This window comes from Marmota marmota, unplaced genomic scaffold, assembly GCF_001458135.2.
Source record: "Marmota marmota marmota unplaced genomic scaffold, marMar, whole genome shotgun sequence".
Lineage (NCBI taxonomy): Eukaryota > Metazoa > Chordata > Mammalia > Rodentia > Sciuridae > Marmota > Marmota marmota.
The window spans coordinates 10461041-10486732 of NW_025999945.1; the positions used below are offsets into that span (position 1 = coordinate 10461041).

At 34.6% G+C, this 25692-nt stretch overlaps 1 protein-coding gene across 1 annotated transcript; it reads right to left on the reverse strand.

The window, feature by feature from the left end:
* Positions 1-953: 953 nt before the first annotated feature.
* Positions 954-24995, reverse strand: Noc3l (NOC3 like DNA replication regulator). Its single transcript, XM_048801787.1, has 19 exons — positions 24838-24995; positions 23609-23816; positions 21249-21381; positions 19599-19756; positions 18801-18857; positions 17610-17740; positions 15594-15755; positions 15303-15396; positions 13884-14059; positions 13332-13496; positions 8441-8463; positions 8065-8137; positions 7922-7985; positions 7767-7838; positions 7078-7259; positions 5588-5716; positions 4698-4795; positions 1631-1715; positions 954-1296 (listed from the first exon to the last, which is right to left on the reverse strand). Exons 1-19 carry the CDS (start codon positions 24844-24846, stop codon positions 1168-1170), a joined length of 2148 nt encoding a protein of 715 aa, XP_048657744.1. The 5' UTR covers positions 24847-24995; the 3' UTR covers positions 954-1167.
* Positions 24996-25692: the final 697 nt, after the last annotated feature.

The window sequence follows — 25692 nt, forward strand, 5'->3', positions numbered from 1 at the left end:
TATATATATATATATATATATATATATATATATATATATATATATATATATATATACATATACATATTTTACCTGTATTTTTTTAAAAAAATTAGGAAGGCCTTTTGCTGGATTCCCTTTGTCCCTAAAACAAGATGGGAAATTCTTGGGCTGGGTTCTTCCCTCCTAGAGCAGTTCTTCCCCTAACAGCCTCCAGGGCATGTCAGGAAACACATAGAACTTCAAAGATACTAGAATCACGTTCAAACTTCTTTTGAAAGTAGCCATAATAAACACTCATCCTTTTTATAAAAGACCAAATTAGGTGACTTCTTGAAGTGAGCCAATGAACCTAAGTCCAATTTCAAGCTATTTTTTTCCCTTTCCTCAAAAATCTGCATACAATGTATACTCACTCAAATTTAGAATGTTTTTTATTTCCATCTATAGTATTACAAGAACAATAATATTTATTTAGTTTTTTAAATATTTAGTTTTAGGGAGTAGCTAAATGATAAAAACACTCTCAATCTTAAATGTCCTATGTTTTATGCCCTAATTTTAATATGGCAACTAAATTTCAATAATATCTAACTCAGAGATTTTGTGTATGTGTGTGGTGCTAGGGATCGAACCCAAGGCCTCCTGTAGGCGAGGCACACATTCTACCACTGAGCTACATTATCACACCCAAAGATTATTTTAAAAACTGTAACTTAAGCTGGGGCCAGTGGCCCCAGCAGCTTGGGAGGCTAAAACAGGAGAATCACAAGTTCAAAGCTAGCCTCAGCAACTTAGGCCCTCAACAACTTATTGAAATCATGTCTCTAAATAAAAAAATTTTAAAAAGGGCTGGGGACATAACTTAGTGGTTAAGCACCAGTGGATGCGATCACTGGTACAAAAAAAAAAACTAACTAAATACGTATTAAGTTTTTAAAAGGCAGCATCATTAAGAAGGAAACTTCCAAATATCGGGAGAAAAAGAAGGTTTTCAATTTTCCTTTTTTAATGAAATAACATTTTCTTAATTGGGGCATAGCTTTATATCATGCAAAGGGTAATTATTTCTCTTCCTAATCATTCTTAGGAAGTTTTCCTTGTAGAAGAAGAAATATTTCTAAGTCAACAATTTATCTTTACCACATACAAATATACAAGGAAGTCCACTGAGTCTTCATTTTTGTGCTACCGTAGTGATGTTTTCAAATATTTGGTGAAATCCAGAGGTGACTCTATAGCAACTTCACTACAATGTCTTTTGACTAGTTCATTTAAATCTTCATTCAAAAATGAATCTCCTTGTAAAAATTTATCCTGGAAAAAAAAAATTAAAAATATGAGTTAAAAAGTTACTTATGCTCTTAAGTAAAACCCAAGCTGTGAGCAAAGCTATAAATACCAACAGCTGATAGCAACAAATAAAATTTAATAATGAAAGATGTTTGGTCAGGTCAAAGATGTATCCTATATTGAGTGAAGCAGTCTCACTGACCATCTCTATAAAATTCCAAATCTAAACATCTATCCTACTATCAACTCTTAAAACATAAAAAAAAACTACAAACAATTAAGCAAGCTAAAGGTTAAAATAATTAAAGACATGCAAGTTTTTGTTTTTGTTTTTTTTTGAATGAAAAGTATCACATACCTTCTTTTTGGGGTTTGATGATTCAACAGGAGGATTGAAAGTCATTGCTGCCATGCTGTAAGTCTCAAAAAGTTCAACTGCAGATCTATAAAAACAAATGTAAGAAATATAGATACTGTCATAGTTAGAACTTGAAAATAGATTGTACCCAAACTCGCTAGCTTAAAAGTGAATCCTAAATTCCCAGATGTCAACATTATCCAACTAATCTATCGCAGAGAAGTGTAGAATACATTTAGAAATGCAGGAACAATGGGCTGGGGTTGTGGCTCTGAGGTAGAGTGCTCACCTGGCATGTGCGAGGCTCTGGGTTCGATCCGCAGCACCACATAAAAAAAATAAGTAAATAAAGATATTGTGTCCAACTAAAAAGTAAATATTAAAAAAAAAAGAAAGAAAGAAAGAAAGAAAGAAATGCAGGAACAAAACACAGAGGAAAAGTCAAGCAGAAGACTTCTAGCTCAGTGTAATCAAATCCCAACTCAATCAGTTATGTGAACCAGAAGCAGTTAAATCTAACTTAGTCATTGGAAGCATGAAGTTATCCCCCAGGGACTTCAAAATACAGCTGAACCGGATGAAAAACAAGGAAAGGACACTCAGGACAGAAAACATGTCTATATCCACATCATGTACGTGAAACCTTAATAATTTAAGGTTAGTTCACTTTCCCCAAAGGAGACAGGAAATGACCTGTAAGGTCTATGATTAAGCTTACACCCAATCTCTGTCAGAAAAGCAACACATATGTATCTCCCTTTGCAAGCCTTCAGGATAAACGCAATCCTCATCTTCCTCCAGAAAAGAAAAACTGGCATTAAAGAGGAAAATACTGAGGATCACTAATGAAAATATACCAGAAAATGATCATTAAATAAAAAGAGGAGCTGGGGTTGTGGCTCATTGGTAGGGTGCTTGCCTGGCACGTGTGAGGCACTGGGTTCGATCCTCAGCAGCACATAAAAATGGACGAACAAAATGAAGGTACTATGAATGACAAACAATTTTCTTTTTCCCCACTTTAAAAAAATACGGTTGAAGGTGGGGGATGGGGACTGTTAGGAAGTAAGAAGGAAGAAAAAGGTAAATGGCCATTATTTAATAAGGCCAAAAGATTATCCTAGCCAGAAAGCAACCCTTTTAGAGGGAACAGTAACTGACTATTGATACTGCCATGTAAAAATACAGGCCAAAATCACCAAGTCTAGTATCTCAGGAGAAGCTGGAAATGTCAAAGTTACGTGAATTCTTCCAATATTCAAAAGACAGCAATTAATTTAAACTTTTGTTCAAACTCCGAAGAGTCTGGCCCACTCTTCAAGTCACCTGTGGTATCTGAATTAAAGAAACCAGAGGCTAGCTGGGTATGGTGGTGCATGCCTGTATTCCCAGCAGTTTGGAAAGCTGAGGTGGGAGAATTTTGCAGCCCCAGCACTTAGCAAATCCCTAAGAAGCTTAGTGCGACCCTATCTCAAAATAAAAAAGTAGAAAGGACTAGGGATGTAGCTTAGTGGTAAAGTATCCCTGGGTTCAATCCCCAGTACCAAAAAGAAAGGAAAGAAAGAAAAAAAAAACAAAAACAGAGCACTTACAAGGGAAAAAAATTTACCGCAACAGCAAAATGCTAATTCTGGGTACTGGTTACAAACAAAGTACTATGGTTTGAATGTGTCCCTTTCAAAATTCAGGTATCAAAACTTAATGGCCAATGTGACAGTACAAGAAATGGGCTAATAAGGCCATGAGGGATTAATGGCTCCTCAAAGATGCTTTCTCATAGCCTCTGCATAGCTTGTCCTTCCTCCACTCCTTGTTGTATCAGAAATGATACAACAAGGCCCCATTATCTTGGACTTCCCAATCTGCAGAACTTGGGAAAATAAATTTCTGTTCTTTATATATTACTGAGTGTCATATATTTTTCTGAAGGAAGCATAAATGGTCTAAGATAAAAATAGCTACCATTTTATCTTCTACTGTATTTAACTGAAGTATTTCCTAACTAATGTGATGGGATACAGATTAATTACTATTTTTCCAACTTCAGAATATTTCCAAAATACAACATTAGAAGAAAAGAAATTTCTTTTAGAAGGACCTGTTTCCCATCTAGAAGCATACAGTGGATGCTGGAAGTTCCCTTCTGACGTTTTTATAGGTTGGAAGGTATTCTTGGGAGGCCCAAGGAATGAAACTGTTGTCTTTCTGGTGGCAGTATTCCAAAACACCCCCTTTTTTTTTCTCACTTTCCTCATTTTCTGCCATAGCAGAATTGTTTTTTAAAAAAAGAAGAAGAGGGCTTGGCATGTAGCTCAGTGATAGCTACTAGGCTGGATCTCCAGCACTTAAAAAAAAAAAAAAAGGAGCAAGGAAGCTCACTCTGATTGGACTTTTCACTACACTACTCTTTTTACTTTTCTATATTTGTGAAACTTTTCAGGATTTTTTTTTTCTTTTAAGTTTTAAGGAATTATCCAAACAAATAAAATCACAGCCAGCATACTTTTTCATTGATTTGTGAAGAATTGAGGATTAAACACAGGCCTCACACATGCTAAGCAAACTCTTACCACGGAACTATACTCCCATTCCTTTTTTCATTTTTTTAATTTTTGAGATAAAGTCTAACTAAGTTGTCCAGGCTGACCTTGAACTTGCAATATTCCTGCCTTAGCCTCCCAAGTAGCTGGGATTATAGGAATCACTACTTTCAACTAGCCAGCATATTTTATCTATAGAACAATTCAGGAATATGAAGTGAGACAAAAACCTGACCCTCAACTTGCACTTAACATTTTGTAATCTAGTACTTCATAGTACTAGACTTTTCAAAGTAAAGAGCTATCAGCTGAATTTTGGTAGTTGTCTTCTTTTCTAATTTTTCTCCTGAAATACGGGGGATCAAACCCAGGGCCTTGAATGAGCTAGTAGACAAGTGCTCTACCACTAATCTTCATTTCAAGTCTCTAAATTTTGTAGCTTTAGAATAAAGCAATGCTCTGGGTTCAATCTCTCACACTGCAAAGAAAACAAAAAAGGAAAAGAATAAAGCGATGCTAAATATTACCTTCGGCTCAATTCTGGTTTCAATGCTTCAGAGCCTTCAGAAGGTGCTCCAGCCATTAGGTGAGCTGCAAATCTCTGCACAATGGGATGGTAATGTCTCTGAAGAAGAAACAGGAAAACCACATTGTGCACAGGTCAATACTTTAGAAAACACTAGCTGAGCAAAGATTTTCTTTAATAAAACCACAAAATCTTGCTTTTAAAAAAAAAACACCCACATATATGAATTTAACTTATCAGAACCACATGCCTACAGAAAGAATATAATTTTTGCTGACAGGATTAAAACACAAATCTGGGGGCTGGGGCTAGGGCTCAGTGGTGAAGCACTTGCCTTGCATTTGTGAGACACTGGGTTCGATCCTCAGCACCACATAAAAATAAATAAAGACACTGTGTGTTCATCTACAACTAAATAAATATTTTTTAAAAAACAAATCTGTTTGATGACCAAGTTACCAGTGACATAGTTTAGTCTTGCTTTTATAGTATTAAAAAAATATTAAAAAGTAATTCCTACTTCTGAGTGAAAATAGTTTACAACAACTCACCTGATACTCATATTTCACAAGGCTCACTCTAATGCTATCCATATGCAGGAACAAGGATGTTGTAGGACATAGGTAAAACCATGAAATGTGGCCTACTGAAGTATCTTTGGATAAGATCAATATAAAAATTGTCATTGTTTTCTACTGTCTTAGAGAATGGACCTTAACAGCTTAAAGAATAACAAAAGCAAAGTGAAATGCAATATTAAAATATGAATTGTAAAACAGATATTCCCCAGAACAAAATACAGTAAGTCCTCTGACAATAATAACTATTTGAGGAAACTGAAAAATCATTGCTCACAAAAGAAGAAAAATAAATAAATAGGGCTACTCTTACCCGCAGCGCATGCAATTCCCACAGTGCAGTGTTCTGAGCATTACAGTACTCGGGCTCATCCAGCTCAGGGAGGAAAACCCCACTTCCCTGAGATTCATTGTCAAGCAATAGATCTGTTTTGGGGAAAGTCTACAAAAACACATTAAAAGGGAGAATTAATAAATTAATATTGTAATTTTAAGAATCTCATTGGTCTGTACTTGTGTTTCATTTGAATTTGTGGTTATATACGAGCTACAAGCACAAGGTCTTTAATAAGAAGTCATTTAAGTTTATATAGTAAGAAAAAAATTGCAAAAGAATGTCTTGTTTGAGAAGAAAACAAGAATATTCTGTTTTCTTTCTTGCAAAAGAAAACAAAATATTTTTTCCACTCTCCAATCCCACTTTTAAGACTCTTTCTTACAGGGGCTAGGGTTGTAGTTCAGTGGCAGAGTGCTTGCCTAGCATGTGGGAGACACTGGGTTCTATTCTCAGTACCACATACAAATAAAGAAAAAATAAAGGTCCATCAACAACTAAAAAATATTTTAAAAAAAGAATCTTTCTTACAAAAATACATCCAATACACATATATTCAATACAGCATCATTGGTTAACAGCAGTAACAATAATAACCTATATCCATCAAAGAACTACAAAGAAGTATAAAAGCCAGACTACCTAAATTTGAATGCCACTTCTAACACTTAATACTTGTGTCATCTTAAGAAATTACTTTCAAAAAAAAAAAGTAAGAAAGTTACTTTCTCTTTCGACCTGTTTTACCATTTGTAAAATGGGAACAATAAGTGCAGCTACCTCAGGGTCATAAAAATTAAGTGAATTAATCTTTGTAAAGCATTTATAAAAGTGGCAGATACATAGTAAGAACTATACAAGTCTTTGTTAAATAAAGAACTAAATAAACCTTAATTATTAAAGAGATAAAATGGCAATATTTGTATTGTATTCACTACCATTAAGTGTTTTTAAAAAACAGTGTATCCATAATCCCCTTAATCTCCTTTCTATTACAAAAAAAAAAAAAAAATTGTTCGTTTTGTGTGTGGTGCAAGTACTTATACATGAATTTCAAAAAGTCTATAGGAAGGATACACACCAAGTGATAAAAATAATTACATTTGAGAAGTGTCAGCAGATACAGAATCCTTTCCTTATGTAATTTTATGCTGTACTTCTTCTATCACCTGATCTTGTTACAAATGTGAATTATTTTTCCTATCTGACTTTTCTAACAAAACAGCGTCTCACTGTGTTGCCCAGACTAGCCTCAAACTCTTGGGCTCAAGCAACGTTAACACTCTTGCTTCCATTTTTCAATGTCCCAAGGAGCTGGGACTACAGACATGTGACACCACACCCAGTTGTGAATAACTTTTGTGGTTAAAATAATAATATAAAAGAGGGAAAAAGACACAGATCAAACAAACAAAATGTGATTGCAGTATTATAAGAACCTAGTTCTCCTTATTTGTATTACTACTTACATGCATTAATATTCTGGTAGTTGCTAAAATGCCAATGCTTGAATTCGGAAGAACCTGAAGAGCAAGGGTACAAAGGCGCTTGATGAAGGCAAGGGCTCGCTGTTGAGAAACTTGCTTTCTGCGCTTGGTTAGCATGACATCGAGGCACTGGAGTACAATCTCAACACTATCATTGGTAGCACCTAAAACAACAGATATATTCTTCAGAACTCTTCTCATTACTTTTTCATTACGCAACTTCACTGAACTCCAGAGAAACACAAACATACACAAACAAGCTGAATTGTTATACCTGTCTCAAATTATTTCCCTAATCACTAAAAAAGTACTGTACTGCTAAGAGATGCAATGGGCTTTTTCAGTCAGTACCAAAAGTTCAGGAGGATTTTAAGTTTGAGACCAGCCTCAGCAACTTAGTGAGGCCCCAAGCAACTTAGCAAGACCCTGTCTCAAAATAAAAAAGGACTGGGGATGTGAGCCCAGTTAAGCACCGCAGGTTCAATCCCCAGTACCAAAAAAAACCCGGAAGTTACTCTTTCTTCAAGTCTTTCGTAAGGTTAAATTCAGATGTGTGCACTGGCAAGCCAGTATATTAGGTACCTATGCCAATTTCTCATTGACTATAATTCTGGTCATATACAATTAGAAGATAAATATGTATTAAGGAAATATTATTTTAACATACATACCTGCATGTAATTTGAATAGCGTTTTGTAGAGATGTGTATAGAATTTCATTGGATCAATATTTAGAACATCACCTTTGAAATGAAACCAAATATATATTAGGTAAGTACAGCTTCTGAAGACAGAGCAAACAAACTTGATTAAGAAAATATCTTACCTTGCCCAGAAAGAATATGAAAAGCAGTCTGAACACAGTGAAGACTTTCTTGGTAACTTAGGTCCTTTAAAAAGAAAAAAGCTATTAAGAATGATAATTATCATTTATATCTTTTAAAAAGTAATTAATTAATAGTTACTTACACCAGATTCAATGAGAGTGTGAAGAACCACTAATAAATCATCAAAAAATTCCACATTTATAAGGTGAGCAAACCTAAAATTAAACAAAACTTAGTTAAAGGATGATCAAAAAGCAGAAATATGTAGGTAAAAATTAAACTTGACTTTAAAACTTGATTTTTAATACTCCTTATTTTAAAATGTTAATTATGACAGATATTACAGTGATTATTAATATTAATAATGATTCACACTAATAGACACTGTGCTCAGCAGGAATATATAAAGCACTAAACAGATCAAAAATATTTTAAAACACTTTTTCCTTAGAAGTTGCTAAGAGCAAATACACTCCCTGGGGAAAGTTTACTAGGTTTCTAGCAGTATGAAAACTCACAAAGGAGCCAGCAGAGTCAGCTTCTAGGAAAACAGGCAGTAGAAAGAGAGAAAGGAAGATTCTGTCATTTATAAGACCCCAGGTCTTGGGGCACAGCTCAATGATAGAGTGCATATTTAGCATGCACAAGACCCTAAGTTCAATCCCCAGCACCCAAAAAAGATCATATGGACCCTATGACAGCTTTGAAGATAAAATTAGAAGAATATAGGAACTGGTGTTTAGTTGAGGTTCTTGCTACTAATTACCTATATGATCCTAGACTGTAATTTGACTGTCTTGGGCCTCTATTTCTGGAAATAACTGAGACTACCAATAGGGTTAAAGAGAATCATATAAGAGGCTGGGATTGTGGCTCAGCGGTAGAACACTCGCCTCTCACGTGTGAGACCCTGGGTTCAATCCTCAGCACCACATTAAAAATAAATAAACAAAATAAAGATACCATGTCCATGTATAACTAAAAAAATATGAAAAAAAAAAGAGAGAATCATGTGAGCTACTAAATGTGAGCCTACCCTGTATGTATACTATAAATTATTAGGCACTAAAGTTGGCTTAAGCCAGGATACCTTTTAAATATTAATAAAGAATTTTTGCTATATAAATCTTAGAACAAGGAGAGACCAAAGAAGTAATACATTAGAAGTGACAGTCCATGTCTATTAGTACCATTTTGTGGGAAGCCATTTGGCATTATTTATCAGAAGTGAAGACGAGCATACCCTTTGACCTGGCAATAGATGCATGCAAGTGCATGAAGATATATATACAAGCAGTAACACAGGGGAAAGGCTAAACAAATATTCGTATCCATGAAATGGAGTATTAGGAACTTAAAAAATTAAGTCATCTATATGTGCTAACATGGAAAAATACAATAAAAATGTCTAGTTACAGGACATATATGTAAGCATGATTCCATTTGTGAAAGGCGGCAGGCAAGCAGACTTATATAGATGTACAAGAAAGGGAACTTATTTTAAAGTTTAGATTCTTTTTATTTGGATTATTTAGATTCTTTTTATTTGCTTCTAAAATAAGCAGGTTTAAAAAAAAAAACTTAAATAAGGAAATTGGCCATTAAAAAAATAAATAGCAAGTTTTACATAATGTAAGAGTAATCCCTTCTCTGATTAGCCTTTCTTTGAGAATTCTCAAGGATGAGGACATTACCCTATAAAGAAATGCAACCCAATGCCAAACAACTTTAGTCATTAGAAAGTAATTTCTTATAATGAACAGAACTTGCCTTTTCTATATCTTCCAGCCATAAGTCCTATTTCTATTTTTAAATCTGTGTTATCCAATAATGGTAGGCACTAGCTACATATGACTACTAGAAACTCGAAATGTGGCTGATCCAAATTGAGATGTACTGTAAGTATATAATATATACTAGTTTTCAAAGACATATTTTTTTTTTTTTATTGTTGGCTGTTCAAAACATTACATAGTTCTTGATATATCATATTTCACACTTTGATTCAAGTGGGTTATAAGCTCCCATTTTTACCCCATATACAGATTGCAGAATCACATCAGTTACACATCCATTGATTTACATATTGCCATACTAGTGTCTGTTGTGTTCTGTTGCCTTTCCTATCCTCTACTATCCCCCCTCCCCTCCCCTCCCCTCTTCTCTCTCTGCCCCCTCTACTGACATTCATTTCTCCCCCTTGTATTATTTTTCCCTTTCCCCTCACTTCCTCTTATATGTAATTTTGTATAACAATGAGGGTCTCCTTCCATTTCCATGCAATTTCCCTTCTCTCTCCCTTTCCCTCCCACCTCTCGTCCCTGTTTAATATTAATCTTCTTCTCATGCTCTTCCTCCCTGCTCTGTTCTTAGTTGTTCTCCTTATATCAAAGAAGACATTTGGCATTTGTTTTTTAGGGATTGGCTAGTTGCTTCAGTTTTGCAGTTAATGGTGTTAGTCTTCATGTGTTTCCCACAATAAAAAAAAAAAAAAAAATAACAGCATGAAGACTATTGTTATTATTCAAAGAAAACTAATTTTCCTTTAAACCAATGGTTTCCCAATTTTATCAAGTATCAGAAATACCCAGACAACATGTTAAAACACAAATAGCTGGATCCCATCCCCAGAATTTCTATTTCAGCAGGTATGGAGTCAAGCCCTAGTTATGTTTCTAATTTCCATCTGATGCTGGTCCATAGACCAAAATGAGAACTTTTATCTTAAGCCACTCAAAATTCCAGAAACCAATTTGAAAATTGATGTTTTATGTGCTACAGCAACCATTCTCATATTTAAACACAACAAAAAGGTTTCAAATACTATATTTTGTTTCTCTGGAAGAAACTATCCTACTGACTTCCTTCAGTCACAGTAGCATTCCTGGAACAAACATTTGAAAACTACAGGTTTGTATTATTTTGATGTTCCAATATGCACATGTAGAAGAAAGCTGAGTATTTCAGATAGCGGGGCTAAAAGCTCAGAATGAAAACAAGCAATTACTAAAGGCATAAAGTGGAAACCTGGGCCATTCTAGGTATTAGAAAGATCAATTTCTAATATTTTGTAGGTATTCTAGGTGCTCATAAAATATCATTCACCAATCAAAAGTAACTTCAAATTAAAGGTTGTGGTTTTTATGGGGCTAGAAATTTAGATCTGTGATAAAATGTTTACCTAACATGCAAAAGGCCCTAGCTTCAATGACCAGCACCAGCACCACCACCACAACGGAAAGGATGTAGTTTTTTATTCTAGTAACACTGAAATGAATAGTTTCTCTATAGCTGAGTTTCATGTACAAGCCTTATTAACTGATCACTTTATAATTCTGAGTAAAAATTCTAAAGATTTTCTTTTACTTAAACCTTATAGTTATCATTTTGGTGGTTCAGCAGAAATCTAGTTTTAAGGAAACAAAGGGAATTTGATAGCAAAGGACAACTATAAAATAGGGTACTTAAACACATGAGTAAAAAATATCTACTTAACCATCAAACTTTATAATTAAAAAGAAATTTAATAAAAGTATCTAAGACCCAAATGAAGAAAACTATAAAACTTCACTTAACAACATAAAAGCCTGACACAATGAAGCACACCTGTTATCCCAGCTATTTGGGATGATGTAGGAGGATCACAAGTTCAAGGCCAGCATAGGCAAATCAGTTAGACCATATCTCAAAATAAAAAGACTGGCTTTCCTTCTATAGTACAGGGAATTGAACCCAGTGCCTCCCACATGCTAGGCAAGCACTCTACCACTGCGCTATAACCACAGTCCCCACAAATAAAGTTTTTTTGTGTAGGAATTTAGTATCTAATAAATCATCTGCATTTCAAATCAGCAGAAAAAGGAAAATAGTGTTGGAATAACTGGCCAAATCAATGTTAAACTGATACTATTATATATATTAAATGTAATATTATATCTACACAAAAACAGGTCAAATAGCTTAAATATTTAAACACAAAATATAAAAAAATTAAAAACCTGGAAGGAAAGAATCTATAAATTTTTTTTTTTTGGTGGTGGTGGCGGAGGGTAGGTACTGGAGATTGAATCCAGACCTTTTTATAAGTCAGAGTGTCTCACTAAGTTGCTTAGGGCCCCAGTAAGTTGTTGAGGCTGGTTTTAAATTTGTGATCTTCCTGCCTCATCCTCTTCAGTCACTGGGATTAAAGGTGTGTACCACCATGCCCAGCAAGAATCTATAAATCTTGAGACTGAGATGGTTCTATGCATGACAAAACATAGCCTCATATGTAAAGCACAAAAGCAAACTAAAAAGGCTGCTTAACCAAGAAAATTTTGTAACTTATGTAACAAATATTTAATATCTACACTCATAGACTACACACACACTCAATTGTGTTTCTTTTGTTATCCTCAGGTCCTAGACTAGTGCCTGGCACATGACAGGTATTTATTGAAATGAATAACTGTTGAAAGAATTACCACAAGTCATTAAGAAAGATAACTCCTAGAAGAGAAAAGCTGCCAAATACAAACATGCAAACAAATTCAAATGAGTAATAAATGTACAAATGAAAGCAAAGCCTTAGTAATAAATATGTACAAATAAATATACATGCAATATATACAACTTTTCACCTACTCTACTAACAAAGATTAAATAGTAACATTTAGGGGCTGAGGTTGTGGCTCAGTGACAGAGTGCTTGCCTAGCATGCATGAAGCACTGGGTTCGATTCTCAGCACTGCATATAAATAAATAAAATAAAAGTCCATTGACAACTAAAAAATATTTAAAAAAAAATAGTAACATTCAGTACTGGGCAGACAGTTAGGACCTAAGTGATAAAATGTTTTGGAAGACAATATGACAATCTGGCATTCTCTCTCGAGTTTTTTAAATGTGAGGAATGATGGATCCAGTATCTACACTTCAGAAATTCCATTCACAGAATTCTCATATGATATGAAAAATAAAAATCATATGGTCAAAATATTTTCTTCAACACTGGCTTTAACAGCAAAAATACAGACACAACTCAGTTGTCTAAAAAAAAAAATAAGTAGGGGACTCACTATTCATATGATGGAATATTATGGCTATCATTACCAAAAACATGAGAGCCTTACACATAAATTCACAATATACAAAATAAAAATAGCTCTAAAATCTGTTCTTAGTAAAAGCTCACTTTTTATTTTAAAATATAAGCAAGCATATATCTGCAAAGAAAACTACCTAGAACAACATACATACCAAATGTTAATAGTGCTTACATTATTTTAAGTACTTTTAATGCTTTATAGAAGTATATAAATAAATTCCTTAGGCTAGTGGTTTAGCACAATGGTAGATCCCCAGCACCACTAATAAATAAATAAAATAAATATTCCTCAGAACAATTAAAATAAACTGTATAATTTAAAAACAAATAAAATGCAAAGTAAGAAAAGAAAGGCTTACCTCTGGCCTAACTTCATAATTTCTGCCTTTCACAAAACCAGAAATCACTTTAACTACACCAAGAGAAGCTTGGCCTAATTTATCTTGTTTAAAGAGCTTCTTTACTGCCTCACAACACATTTCAGATATCTGAAAAATAAAATGTTACACTAAACCAGTGTTTTCATCCTGGGCACTACTGGTATTTTCTTTGTTGTGACAGGACTATGCTGCACATTGGAGCTATAAAACCTCCCTAAGCTTTACCAGTAGTAATACATACTCCCCCCCCCCACCACAGTCCTGAGAATATCTCTAGACACTGCCTAGTGTTCCCTAGAGGGCAAAACTGCCTCCTGTTGGGAATCACTCCACTAAACTTAGTTCTAATAATTTTCTTAAAGAGATAGTACTTAAAAAATTGATACTAGTTTAACAATAAATAATTGCTCCAAAACAATTTTGTGGGGAAAATAAATCTCACGGACTATAATGTTCTGTTAAGAATAATAGCAAAAATCATTTAAAGCAACTCACTGATTTTGACGTGTCATTCATGAGAGGAACAATCAATACAATGATGTTATTGTGAAAATTAAAATGAGGTAGTGTCACCAACAGCTCACATAAGCTCTTCACAGCCACTTCAGCCAGTCCTTTATATGCCTTTAAGGAAACTACATTACTTTTCTTTAGCTTCCTTTGTTTCCAATCTAATTAAAAGATAAATGTAGTTACTTACTTATTCATTGGTCAAAACTTAAACTGGCTTTCTTTTACAATAAATATATATATATGTGATCACAGTCTAAAAAACTAAAAAGACTTCATGGTGCTTCATTCTGCTTAGAAAATGTCTACACCTGCATGTTGTCAATTCAGACAATACTAATATGTGGCAACTGAGCCTTTGAAATGCTCAGATTTGCTGTAAATATAAAATATACTTGATTCTGAACTTAGGATAAAAAAGATGAGAATGTAAAACATCTCATTAATTTTTAAAATCATTCATATATCAAAACAATAATTTAGATACATATATAATTTACTACTAAAATTAGTTTCATTGCCTTTTATTTATTTATTCAGTGTGGCTAACTTTTTTTTTTAATGACATGTAGTTCATGTTATATTTCTATTGTACAGTGCTGGTCAACATAAAGTTAAGTTAGTTCCAGTTGGGACACCAAAGCATAATGCAAAATCCATGCTAGCCACAACCACTCCACTATCCTCTACCACCTTCATGCCCTCATCAAACCAACAGGATTCAGCAATCCTGCTCCAACTGATAGTAGCTGGGTGATCTTTAGGCTTAAAACTAAGTAAAAGAACACTAAATCAAATAAAGGCAACTGATTTAGGCAAGTAAATCTCTTCTCTACTCAAAACCCAATTTTTCCTATGCCCTTCCTTTCCTGAAGAGAAAAAGAAGGGTTGATAGAATAGTTTAAAATCCTCAACAACTTATAAGGCATCCACATCCATTTCACGATATCTTTCTTCTCTGATTATTGTTTCCAAATAAAAACCAACGGTAGAATAAACCCCAACTGTTTAAATTTCGACAAACATACACAACTATTTCTAAAGGACCATAGCAATAATATTAACTCTAGTAGCCAATAAAATATAGCACTTAGACTGATAGACATAGTTCTAAGCATTATAAATTTATAAATTCTATTACTTCTCACAATAATTCTTTAAGGCAACTTCTATTATTTTTTCCACTTCATAGATAGGAAAATTGAAGCAAAGAAAGATTAAAAACTTACTCAAAAAATAGATACTAAGTGGTAAAGTCAGGCTGAACCCAAGGAGTCTGACTCTAGACACTGCTCTTCAACATACACTATACACCTGCCTCTCACTACACAACAGAGAACAAAGAGTTCACCTTCATGATCAAGGTTATGCATTTTATATACTTTTAGGATCTATTTAATATACCTTTAACCATTTGCTCCAGATTTTCCAAATAAAATTTATACTGGCTAACCAGGCCCTCTTCAAATTCTCGTAACTTTTGGGTTTCTTTGCGGATCTGAAAAGACCAAAAGGATCAATTATTTTTTAAAATCAGAATACTAAAATTCAAAAATTAGCACATAAAATGAGTGCCTTGCATATGCCCAGTGCCGGGGGTGGGAGGATATAAATAAATAAGATAATTCCTATTTCTCCCATCTCTAACTCTCCAAATTTTCACTTATTTTATACAGTAATTATATCTAGCTTTACCTTGGTAGATTTTTCTGCTTCTGTTAAGGGCCGAATTTTATATGAAGGAGTAATGTCCTTAAATAGCTCCATCAGAGAAACTACCACCAGCTTCCGAACAGTAACAGCCACATCAGGATCCTGTTCCATGAGCATGGAACGTAATTCTTTCAGTTTTTTAATCTGTTAAAGAAATAACTCATGAGGCTAGAGATTTCACAGCAAAACAATTCTGAACAAAAAAGAAAACAGACTTATGCCTCACGCAATAAATGGAATTCACCTGTTGACTCTCAAGCCATATCACACTTCAGACACTGTGTACCTTACCAAGATGAGATACATCACTAAAGTTACAAGGTAATGACATTTTTGTCATAAAAGCAGTTAGAAAAAGGAAGAGATTACAAAAAATAGCTGCAATTTATTAATTTTCCTATTTTAGAAATTCTTTTTTGAGTTTTCTTGAAACCTGTATCCTATTTTCCTGAAAACTTTTTGGAGCACTAAAATGTTACATATGCCAATCAAATATATATTAATCACATATAATAATCAAGAATTAAACGTAGGGGGCTAGGGTTGTGGCTCAGTGGTAGAACACTTGCCTGGCATGTGTGAGACTCTGTGTTCAATTCTAAGCATCACATATAAATAAATAAATAAATAAATAAGGGTCCATGAACAACTGAAAACTAAATGCATCTAGCTAACCACATAATATCAACAAGATGCATACAAATATAATTTATATGATGTAATAAAGAAACAAAAACTTGGTTTCAATTAATATGTTTGTTTTAATGAACTACTTTCGCCTACAGGAGTGATATCTTGAAAGTTAACAATGTTTACTACAGTAGGAAGTAGAAAATATAATACTTATTCGCTATCTTTAAATTGTGTAAAATGAGCATACAGTTCCACGGTTAAAGACCTGGATTCTAATCTGGTAGCTGTTAAAACCTAGGGAAAAAAAAAAATCATCTGAGTTTTTTAAGGTTCAACTCTTCAATTATAAAATCAGATCAACAAATCTTGGGCTGTGGCTGTGGCTCTGTGGTAGAGCGCTTGCCTGGCATGTGTGAGGCACTGGGTTCGATTCTCAGCACCACATATAAATGATCAAACTAAAGGTGCATCAACAACAAAAAATATAAAAAAAGAAAACAAATCTTGTCCTATGGTTTTGTAATGATTAAACCAGGTAATATAGGTGAGAAATATTCTAACTCCCCCTTCCTGATTCTCCTCCAGATGTTCCCCTCTCTTTATTAGAAAAAGATAAGTACTGCTCCAAAGCATACCCAAATTAATTTTTACCCATAAAGGTAAATAATCTATTAGTAAGATGCTGGAGATTCCAATATAATAATAATAATATCATTTTATATGACATCATATATATTTTCTTAATACTCAACAAAGTTTTGAAGTAGATACTATCTTACTTTTAGAGATGAAGAAAGTGAGTCATGAATAAAATAACTTACCCAAAATCTCACAAATATTACTTAGCAGGGCCAACACTAAACCTCAGGTTTCTTAGGTTCACATGTTATAACTATAATTATTTTACCACTATCCATAACACCCAGTGAAAACTCATTACAACTGTGACTGTACTTCACTAAACATTTTCCACTTACAAATATTCATGAACTAATTTACTGTCTTCTCTGTAGCATGTTCTTATTAAAACCCTATAGGTCAGACAAGCAAATTTCCAAGTAGGTTCCTCCTCCCTAATACAATTAATTGTGTAACTTTCACAGTTACCACAACAAGTCCAATATCTTCATTTGGAGCTGAGGAAAATAATAAGAGTTTAAGTGACTTTTCTAAGATTACAAAGGAAATTAAGTTCAACAGTAGGATCAAGCAAAGATTTTGCCTACTTTCTTTCTAATCCATGTACTATGTTTAGATATTTATTTTCCTTTTTGTGCATGTTTGTAGGCAACAAGAGAATCTTAATATATCACATATTTGTGCCATATCTACTATGAAGAGCCTAAAGAAATTAATACTACCTACATTGCTTTCTGGATCTGACAGTATGGCAGACGCCAAAGTTGCAATATGTAATTTCTTCTCCTGTAGTTTCTTCTTTCTCTCAATCAAATGTTCTTCTCTGGTCATCTCTGGAATAGGATCTTCAATGATCTCTGAAACAGATTTGATTTTCCCTCTTAAGTATGCCTTTATTTACTATCCAAGAAACTCAATAAAATAATTTCTGATACTAATAATGATAATAACTAAGGATTTTGTACTTATTATTATATAGCATCCTCTCAGTAATTATGTTGACAGGTAGTATTATTAGACCGTTTTTACATAAGAAAATTCAGGCATAGGGACAAAAAGTAAGTTAGCTAATTCCATAAACCTGACAGAAATGGGATTCAAACCCTGGCAATTTGATTCTACAGCTCATATTCTTATCCACTACGCTAATAACTCCACAATAATTTATATTAACTAAAGAAAGGAGGCAATCTGATTTAGTCTTTTTAAAGTACAGAATATTATCCTTTGTTTCCAACTCTATGTAGTACTTTGAATTAAACAAAACATGTCCAATTTAACAAATTCAAAGAACTAGATGTAATAAACTTAAACAAACATAATTTGTGATAAGCTTGACAAGTTAACAAGTTAATGTATAATCGCATTTACACTATTAATAAGATATAAGTCAAAGTAAAATTTAACCAACTTGCTGACACAAATTTTAAATGAGTACAGTTTCTAACAATAAAATCTGTACTTTCAGTTTAACTCTGATTAGTTAAAACTGTTATAGCTATAGTTCAATAATCTAAAACAGACATATACAAAGTATAATTGTTCTGAGAACCAACAAAAATGACTTCATATCCCAGAATCATTTTTGCAATTTAAAGCTAAAATATTAAAAAATATTTGTAATTTCTTCTGTTACAATTAAAATAGAGAACAGTAATAATTAACAAAACTCCTTATGTGCACCTTGACTCTACAAATACATAATTGTGTAAATTTTTCCATAATAAAAAAACAACAAAATGTCAAATTCTATAAGGTGAGATTTTGCAAATGTGAAAAGTTCAAAATGATCTTTAAATGAGCAATACTTCAAAATGTATATTCTAGATTTTACTTAAAATTAACTCATATTTTTATTATGTAAAAAATGTAATGACTAATTAATAATTTAGTAATTGTAAAGATGCATTCCATTACCTTCCTCAAGTTCCGTCTCTTCTTCTTGATCCTCTTCATCTTTGTTACTATCAGTATCTATGTGGAAAATATACATACTAAAATTGTGATAATATATGTAAAGAAAAGCAAGGAAATAATTACCATAAAACTCAGGACAGTAATTACTTTTATAGGGAGGGAGCAATTAGTGATTGAGGGGAGCACAAAAAAATGTTTCTGGATTCTGGTAGTGTCTATTTCTTTCCTGAAAGGTAGTTTTATGGCTATGTGCTTTGTGATAAATCATGAAACTTCACGTCTTTGATTTCTGTCTTATGTTTTTTCCACACACACACACAAAAAGATACATTAAAAAAAAAAAAAAAAGGCTAATCAAAGATAGTTAATATGTTCACATTTTTTAAACAAAATTTGGCAAAACAAACTCTTTGAAAAGAAAATTACCCAAACCTTGTAGCTTCAGGTGCACTCACAATACAGAGATACCTGAGATAGCCACCTGTATTTCTGGCCAAATCATCAAGGCTGCTATGTGACTAACTAAAGCTAACCTTATTTTGTAGATGAGTAAAAGCCAAAATAAAATTAAATTGTAAATGAAAAAAATGTCATGGTATTTGTGAGGAGTTAAAAGTTTAAAACACCACGGGGCTGGGGTTGTGACTCAGCAGTACAGCGCTCACCTAGCACGTGCGAGGTGCTGGGTCTGATCCTCAGCACCACGTAAAAATAAATAAATAAAGGTGTTGTGTCCAACTAAAATACTAAAAAAAAAAAAAAAAAAAAAAGTTTAAAACACAAGCTGTTTAGACTCACCTGGCTTCTCCCTTGTCTGTGGGATTATGCCACTTTTATCTTTGATAGGAAGCAAGTGAATCAGTTCCTTCTCAGGTGCAGTTTGCAGAGTTCTTGGTATTTTTTCATATTTGTCTATGATATGCTCATGCTTTCGTTTCTTGACGTGAACTGGTTCACTATAGGAAAAAACATCATTTTGTTTTAATGCATTTTAAAATGTACCTAGACCTATCATTTTCAAAGTACTATGGACTCTTTTATTTTTAATTATAGATGGACACAATATCTTTTATCTTGTTTATTTGTTTTTTGTGGTGCTGAGGATCAAACCCAAGAGGTAAGCATTCTACCACTGAGCCCCAGCCCATCAAAGTATTATTGACTCTTGACAATGCAGTGGTTAGGAATACCAGCCTCCCCCCAACTAGTTAAAAAAAAAAAAAATCCCAATTATTTATTTATTTATTTATTTATGTATTTATTTTTAGTGCTAGGGATTGAACCCAGGGTCTCTTGCATGCTAGGCAAGCACTCTACCACTGAGCTATATCCCCAATCCCAAACTCCCAGTGTAACTTTTGACTGCCAAAAAAAAAAACTACTAATAGCTTGCTGATAAAAGAAAGTTGATAACACACATTAGAATAACACAAAGTGGCTACAAAATTACCACAGTAATACAGTATGTACTTCAGTTAATTTTATGCATTTATGATTTAATGTTGAGTCAACTAAAAATAAAGCCATGAATGGGCTCCAAGTGTTTATGGAAATTCTGGTAAACTTTTATAATGTTTGTGTATATTTTACAACGTAAATGACAAAACAGACTATTATCTCAATATTTTATGCACTCATGTCTTTTTAATTTTTTCAATATTTCTAGGCTCATGGTTCCTCTGCAAGTTTTTTTCAAACCATCACAAATCTCAGAAAGAAAATACATATGTAAGTGGACCCGTGCACTTCACAGCCATGTTGTCCAATGGTCAGGTATGCAAAAAAATAAGCAAGTCTATTCATGTGTAACTATCAATAGAAGTAGAGGTGCTGGCACTAAGACCAATGCCTGGCACACAGCAAGCACTCAAACATCAACTGAATAAACAGACTGTATGAAGTGTCTACCACAGAGACTCAACTACACTAGTTTTCCCTTTAGATGCAAAATAAAGGTGAAAGAACAACATTCCACAGAGCCAAGAATGACATTATGCTCTATTTTTTTTCCCCAAAACCTTTCGGAGCATTATACAGACTTTGGAATTGAAAGATCAAGTGTTAATCCAGATCCGTTCTCTGTGATTATGGGGAAGCAGCAGTTTTCCCTCTGGAAATGGGCATAACACCTACCTTACAATATAATAAGGATTAGTGAGACGATGGCCACAAACTCAAGACTATTCTGTCAGTGCCTCAGGGAAAAAATAGCATTCTTCCTCCATTCACTACACTTCACAATTCAGACTCAAAAGAAATAGATGTACATTAAATAAAATCAGCTTGTAGTTCATATACACTTCTTTATTTAGGAAATAAAACTGAAACCGGAGTTGTCTCTTTGTAAAGATTCTGCTCAGGTGTGAATATCTTTGAAGTAACCACCTATGTAACATTAAGAACCAAGTTTGTAACATGTGAATGACTATAACCCAAATGAAATACTACCTAGAAGAAAGATCTCTTGTTAGAAAAGATGCTCTTTGTCCTAAATCCTTCATTAACTGTAAGTCATCTTCATCCAACATATCTAAAGGAAGTGCTTCCTCTTCTTCCTCCTCTTCTTTCTCAATCCTTTTAACTATACAAAAAATAAAAAACAATTATTAGAGATGTAAACTCTACACTTTGAGGTTCACAACAAGAAAAGCTTATTTTTTTCTAAACTTTGGCCCAGTGTTTCTAACGGGAGCACCATCGACATCTTGAACATGATAATTCTTTATTGTACTGGGGTACCCTGAGCTAGGAAAAACGCTAGCATCTCTGACTCCTCAATCTCAATGTCAACAGCATTCCCAGGTCATAGTAACCACCAAAAAATAAATGTCTCTCAGGGCAGTTAAGAACCAATGTCAGGGCTGAGGTCGTGGCTCAGAGGTAGAGCACTTGCCTAGCATGTGTGAGGCACTGGGTTCAATTTTCAGCACCACATAAAATAAATAAATATATAAAATAAGGATATGTTCAATTACAACTAAAAATATTAAAAAAAAAAAAAAAAAAGAACCAATGTCACTCTCTTAGCTCCTTCTCATCTCCCATGACTTTCACTTCCATTCCACTTCAGCTAATCTCTCCAAGTGCCATGTCCCAAATCCTGGTGCTCACCCCACTTTGAACACAAACTTTCAGGGTTCCAGCTCTCAGATACTCCCAATGCACTTCTTCATTAACTAAATGTAGACCTTCAATTCTTCAAATACTCCACTTTCTACCCATGTGTTCTGTCTTCAGTCCCTTACCTAGATTACATGGTATCACTTCAACCACTCTCATGCCAATATTCTCAATCACTAAGATACTCACATCTCACAAAACCCAAACTATATATCATTCTAACTTCTCTGTCCTTTGCTCTCTTTTTCCATCTTTCTCTTTTTTATGAGAGAGAAAGAAAAAGACAGCAGGGGGAAGCACACCAACTAAATACCAGAGATCACTGTAAGAGCTAGTGTTTCAAATATAAGCAAGACAATCTTAATGCTTAAGAGAACTTAAAATTCTTCCTGATAGCAATAAGACTGGTAAATATTTTCATATAAATGTAAACCCTGCACAGAGTGGCACTATAATCTACTGTAAATGAAAATTCCATTTCTCAAACATAGCAGCAATGGGTGCATTTTCTTGGTCAGCTTTCTCTCTTCTGTAGAGGATTTTTCTATTTACCATCACACTTCTAACCCCATCATCTATCTCACTTTGTAATCATCAGAGGACCCAATTTCCTACTTTAATGAGAAATGAGAAGTCATAAGCTAAAAATTCCTCCAATTTCCCACAACAGCCTTTGCTTTCATCGTTTCCTTGTACTCTCAGATCTGTCTGACAGACTTTGCTTAGATGTTGAACTATAATAATGAAGACATTGCTTTTATTTATTAAAACTATTAGGACATTATGCTTTTTAAAGTGTAAAACTTAGAGGAAATCTTTAAAAGTACCTAAACCTAACTCACCCAATTCATTGTTTACAGATAAAGCATTTGGAGATTAAGTGACCAAGTCCATACAGCTTGTAAGTAACAAAATCAAGATAAAAGCCCAAGTTTCTTGACTTCCAGTCAAATGGCCTTGTACATAACACACTAATGTGTTGCCAAGGGATCAAACTACGTCAGGATTAAGAGAATGAGATGGATGTGGGGAGAATAGTTTAGGATATTTTTTGAATACCCTAAAAGTACCAGTGAAGTTGCAGAAACAGCCTGACTCAAAATTACTGTATTCTTTTCCTGTTTTGAGTAATGAAGTTCTTGAAAATAACCCAGACAATTAGAGCTCAAATTCACTCCAAGTTTAAAAGTGAAAAAATGCCAGAAGTTTAGAAAAGGAAATGTATCTTGGCAACACTTTGAAAAATGCAGAGTGAACTGAGGACATAGCTCAGAAATAGAGCACTTGACTAGAATGTACAAGGCCCTGGTTCAAACCCAGCAACACACACACAGAATGTGCCAAAGAAAAACAATCTTTTCACCTTAGCCAACTTCAGGGAATGGGAAAGTGGTAGCATTGACACACTGCCCAACATTTATTTATATAGCTACTCTGAGCCTGTTTTCACAAGTACTGTATATTCAGATCTGCTTTTGAGACAAACTGCAAGCAAAAAGTAGCTGTTTCTCACAATGAAGACTGCATTGAAATGTGACTGTGATCATATATACAGAACTATATTATCCTTACCTACTCTTTGGAAGATCTGAGTACAAGAGTAGCTACTAGAAAGTAAAGTTCATTCCATGAAGAATATTTCAGAATAATCAATGAAAACTAGGGCTCATAAATGCTTTCACAATTACCTGGTCGTCTTCTCTTTGGGTCCTCCAGTGGAATGGGTTTCTTAGACACAGCATCTTTTACAGCTTGCCTTAATTTTCTCTGTTCCTTCCTGTACTTCTTGAGAGTGCTTTGTTGCTTATGTTGCTTGTTTTTTAACTTGTTTTCAAGTTTGACTTTACTAGTTTTTAGCAACTTGCGAAAGCTTGGGACCTGTTTTTTATTTCGTCTCTAGAACACAATAATAGAAGGAAGACAATACACTGACAAATTTAAATTATTTTATTTTTATATCAGGTTAAAGAGAATTGATTCTAAATTTCACCAAATCAATCCCATGATTTTAATGTCACACAGCCATACATCTTGCACATAAAGCCTGATAACAAACTATGCCAGTAATCCTACAGAATGACACTGAAGTATTGGTTAATCCAAGTAGGGTTCTCCAGTAACCAGAACTGTGACTACAGTTACTCCAAGAGTCTAAGATCCAAAAACGATTAAGAATTGTTGATCTCATGGTAGACAGTTATTCAGGACCTTAGATTTAATACCAGTTGTTTAACACAGAGCAATACAATGGCCCGCGTTATTGTTTTAACAATAAAAACTGATATTTATATGCTGTTTTATCATTTGCAAACTGCTCTAACAAATTACCTACAACAGCTTAAATAGTGATTGCTGTTAGCCTCACATCACCGATGAAGATTTACCTAGGCTCAAAGAGGTTATGCAACTTGCAAAAGACCCCCCTAAACTGAGGAGGGCAAAACTGTCTTTGCATTCCATCACTCTTGCAGGTGACCCATCCTTCAGAAATCCAAATCCAAGCGTAATTCAATCTCTGAATTAAGGCAAACCACCTGACTTCCTATTTGTTTACCGTTTAAGGGTGAGACGGACTCGTCTGAGTGTAACTCAGACCATACACTCCCTGAGGTCTGGACCATGCTTCTCACCTTTAGCTAAAGGGTTCGACTAACATGGTTCAGAAGAACCCTTCCAAATCTGACACCTTATGGATGCCAGATTCAGCGCTTAACTCGTCGGGGATTCCTGAAGCCCTGCACGCGCACAGCAGGAGACGACGAACCCGGGAAGCTGACAGTGCATAGAGCTCGGAGGCCGATCTAAGCCACCGCCCCCTATTCGGTGGGTTTACCCCCACCGAAAAAGTAAACCAGGCACCGACTGTCAGTTACAGTGGCCCTTAAGTTGCGAGAACTCGGCTCTTAGGAACACTTACCGCCTTCATGCTTAGGCCTGAAAGGAGTCCGGACCCCACAAATTCACCCGAGATAAAGGTAATCCAGCAACACTGAGCAATCACACACGTGCTGGAGCTGAAACACTCCCTGAGCAGGAAGCGGCCTCCAACTCCGCCCCATCCCTCGCCGCCGGAAATGAGAGGCGGGATTTCCGTAGGCAGGCTCGAGAGTGCGCCGTCTAGTGGTGACTGGTGGCGGCGCCCGGCGTGCGCGCGCACAAGCCCCCGCGAGCCGCGGGCGGCGCCGAGCCATGGTGGGAGTGCGACCTCTGCAAATTTCTTGGATTGATTCTTTGACTCTCGACCAGTTTCTTTAAAAGTCTTGAAGACTTGGCTTTTTCAATCACTGGTCTGTATTTTGCGCCTCTCTTCGCGTTGATTTTAATATCCTGTTATAGACCCTGATTTTCGTAATCTTCTTTTCTCCGGAAAGTCTTGAGGGCAGAGGAAAAAAGCTCTTTCCCTGCGTATATTGCCCGCTTTTCCACCGGGACTCCTGGCGTCTTTGTGGGACAATGAATTTCTCATCAGCTCTCTCAAAGGTCTATGATTCTTGAAGTTTTATTTTAAAATATACTTTGCTTTAATTTTAGCCATTTATCTGATAAGACCTAATTGGTGAGACCTATCTGCACTTCGATATTTTACAAATATTACCTTTGGATAAATTTTATATACTTAGTCATTCTGCCAAAGTCATTAATCTTTACTGGAAGTTTTATGCATTGCAAAAATAAGAATAGGTTTTTCAAATGCTTGTCTCCCACTTTGTTCCCCTGGATAAATTTGAGAATTCTACTCCAGGTTGTTTTAAAAAAAAAAAAAAAAAAGGCA

Coding starts and splice junctions, on each gene's coding strand:
- Noc3l (XM_048801787.1), bottom strand. Junction 21,382..23,608: donor CCCAAAGAGAAGACGACCAG/GTAATTGTGAAA, acceptor TTTTTTGTATAG/TTAAAAGGATTGAGAAAGAA. Junction 7,986..8,064: donor ACACTCTCATTGAATCTGGT/GTAAGTAACTAT, acceptor TTCTTTTTAAAG/GACCTAAGTTACCAAGAAAG.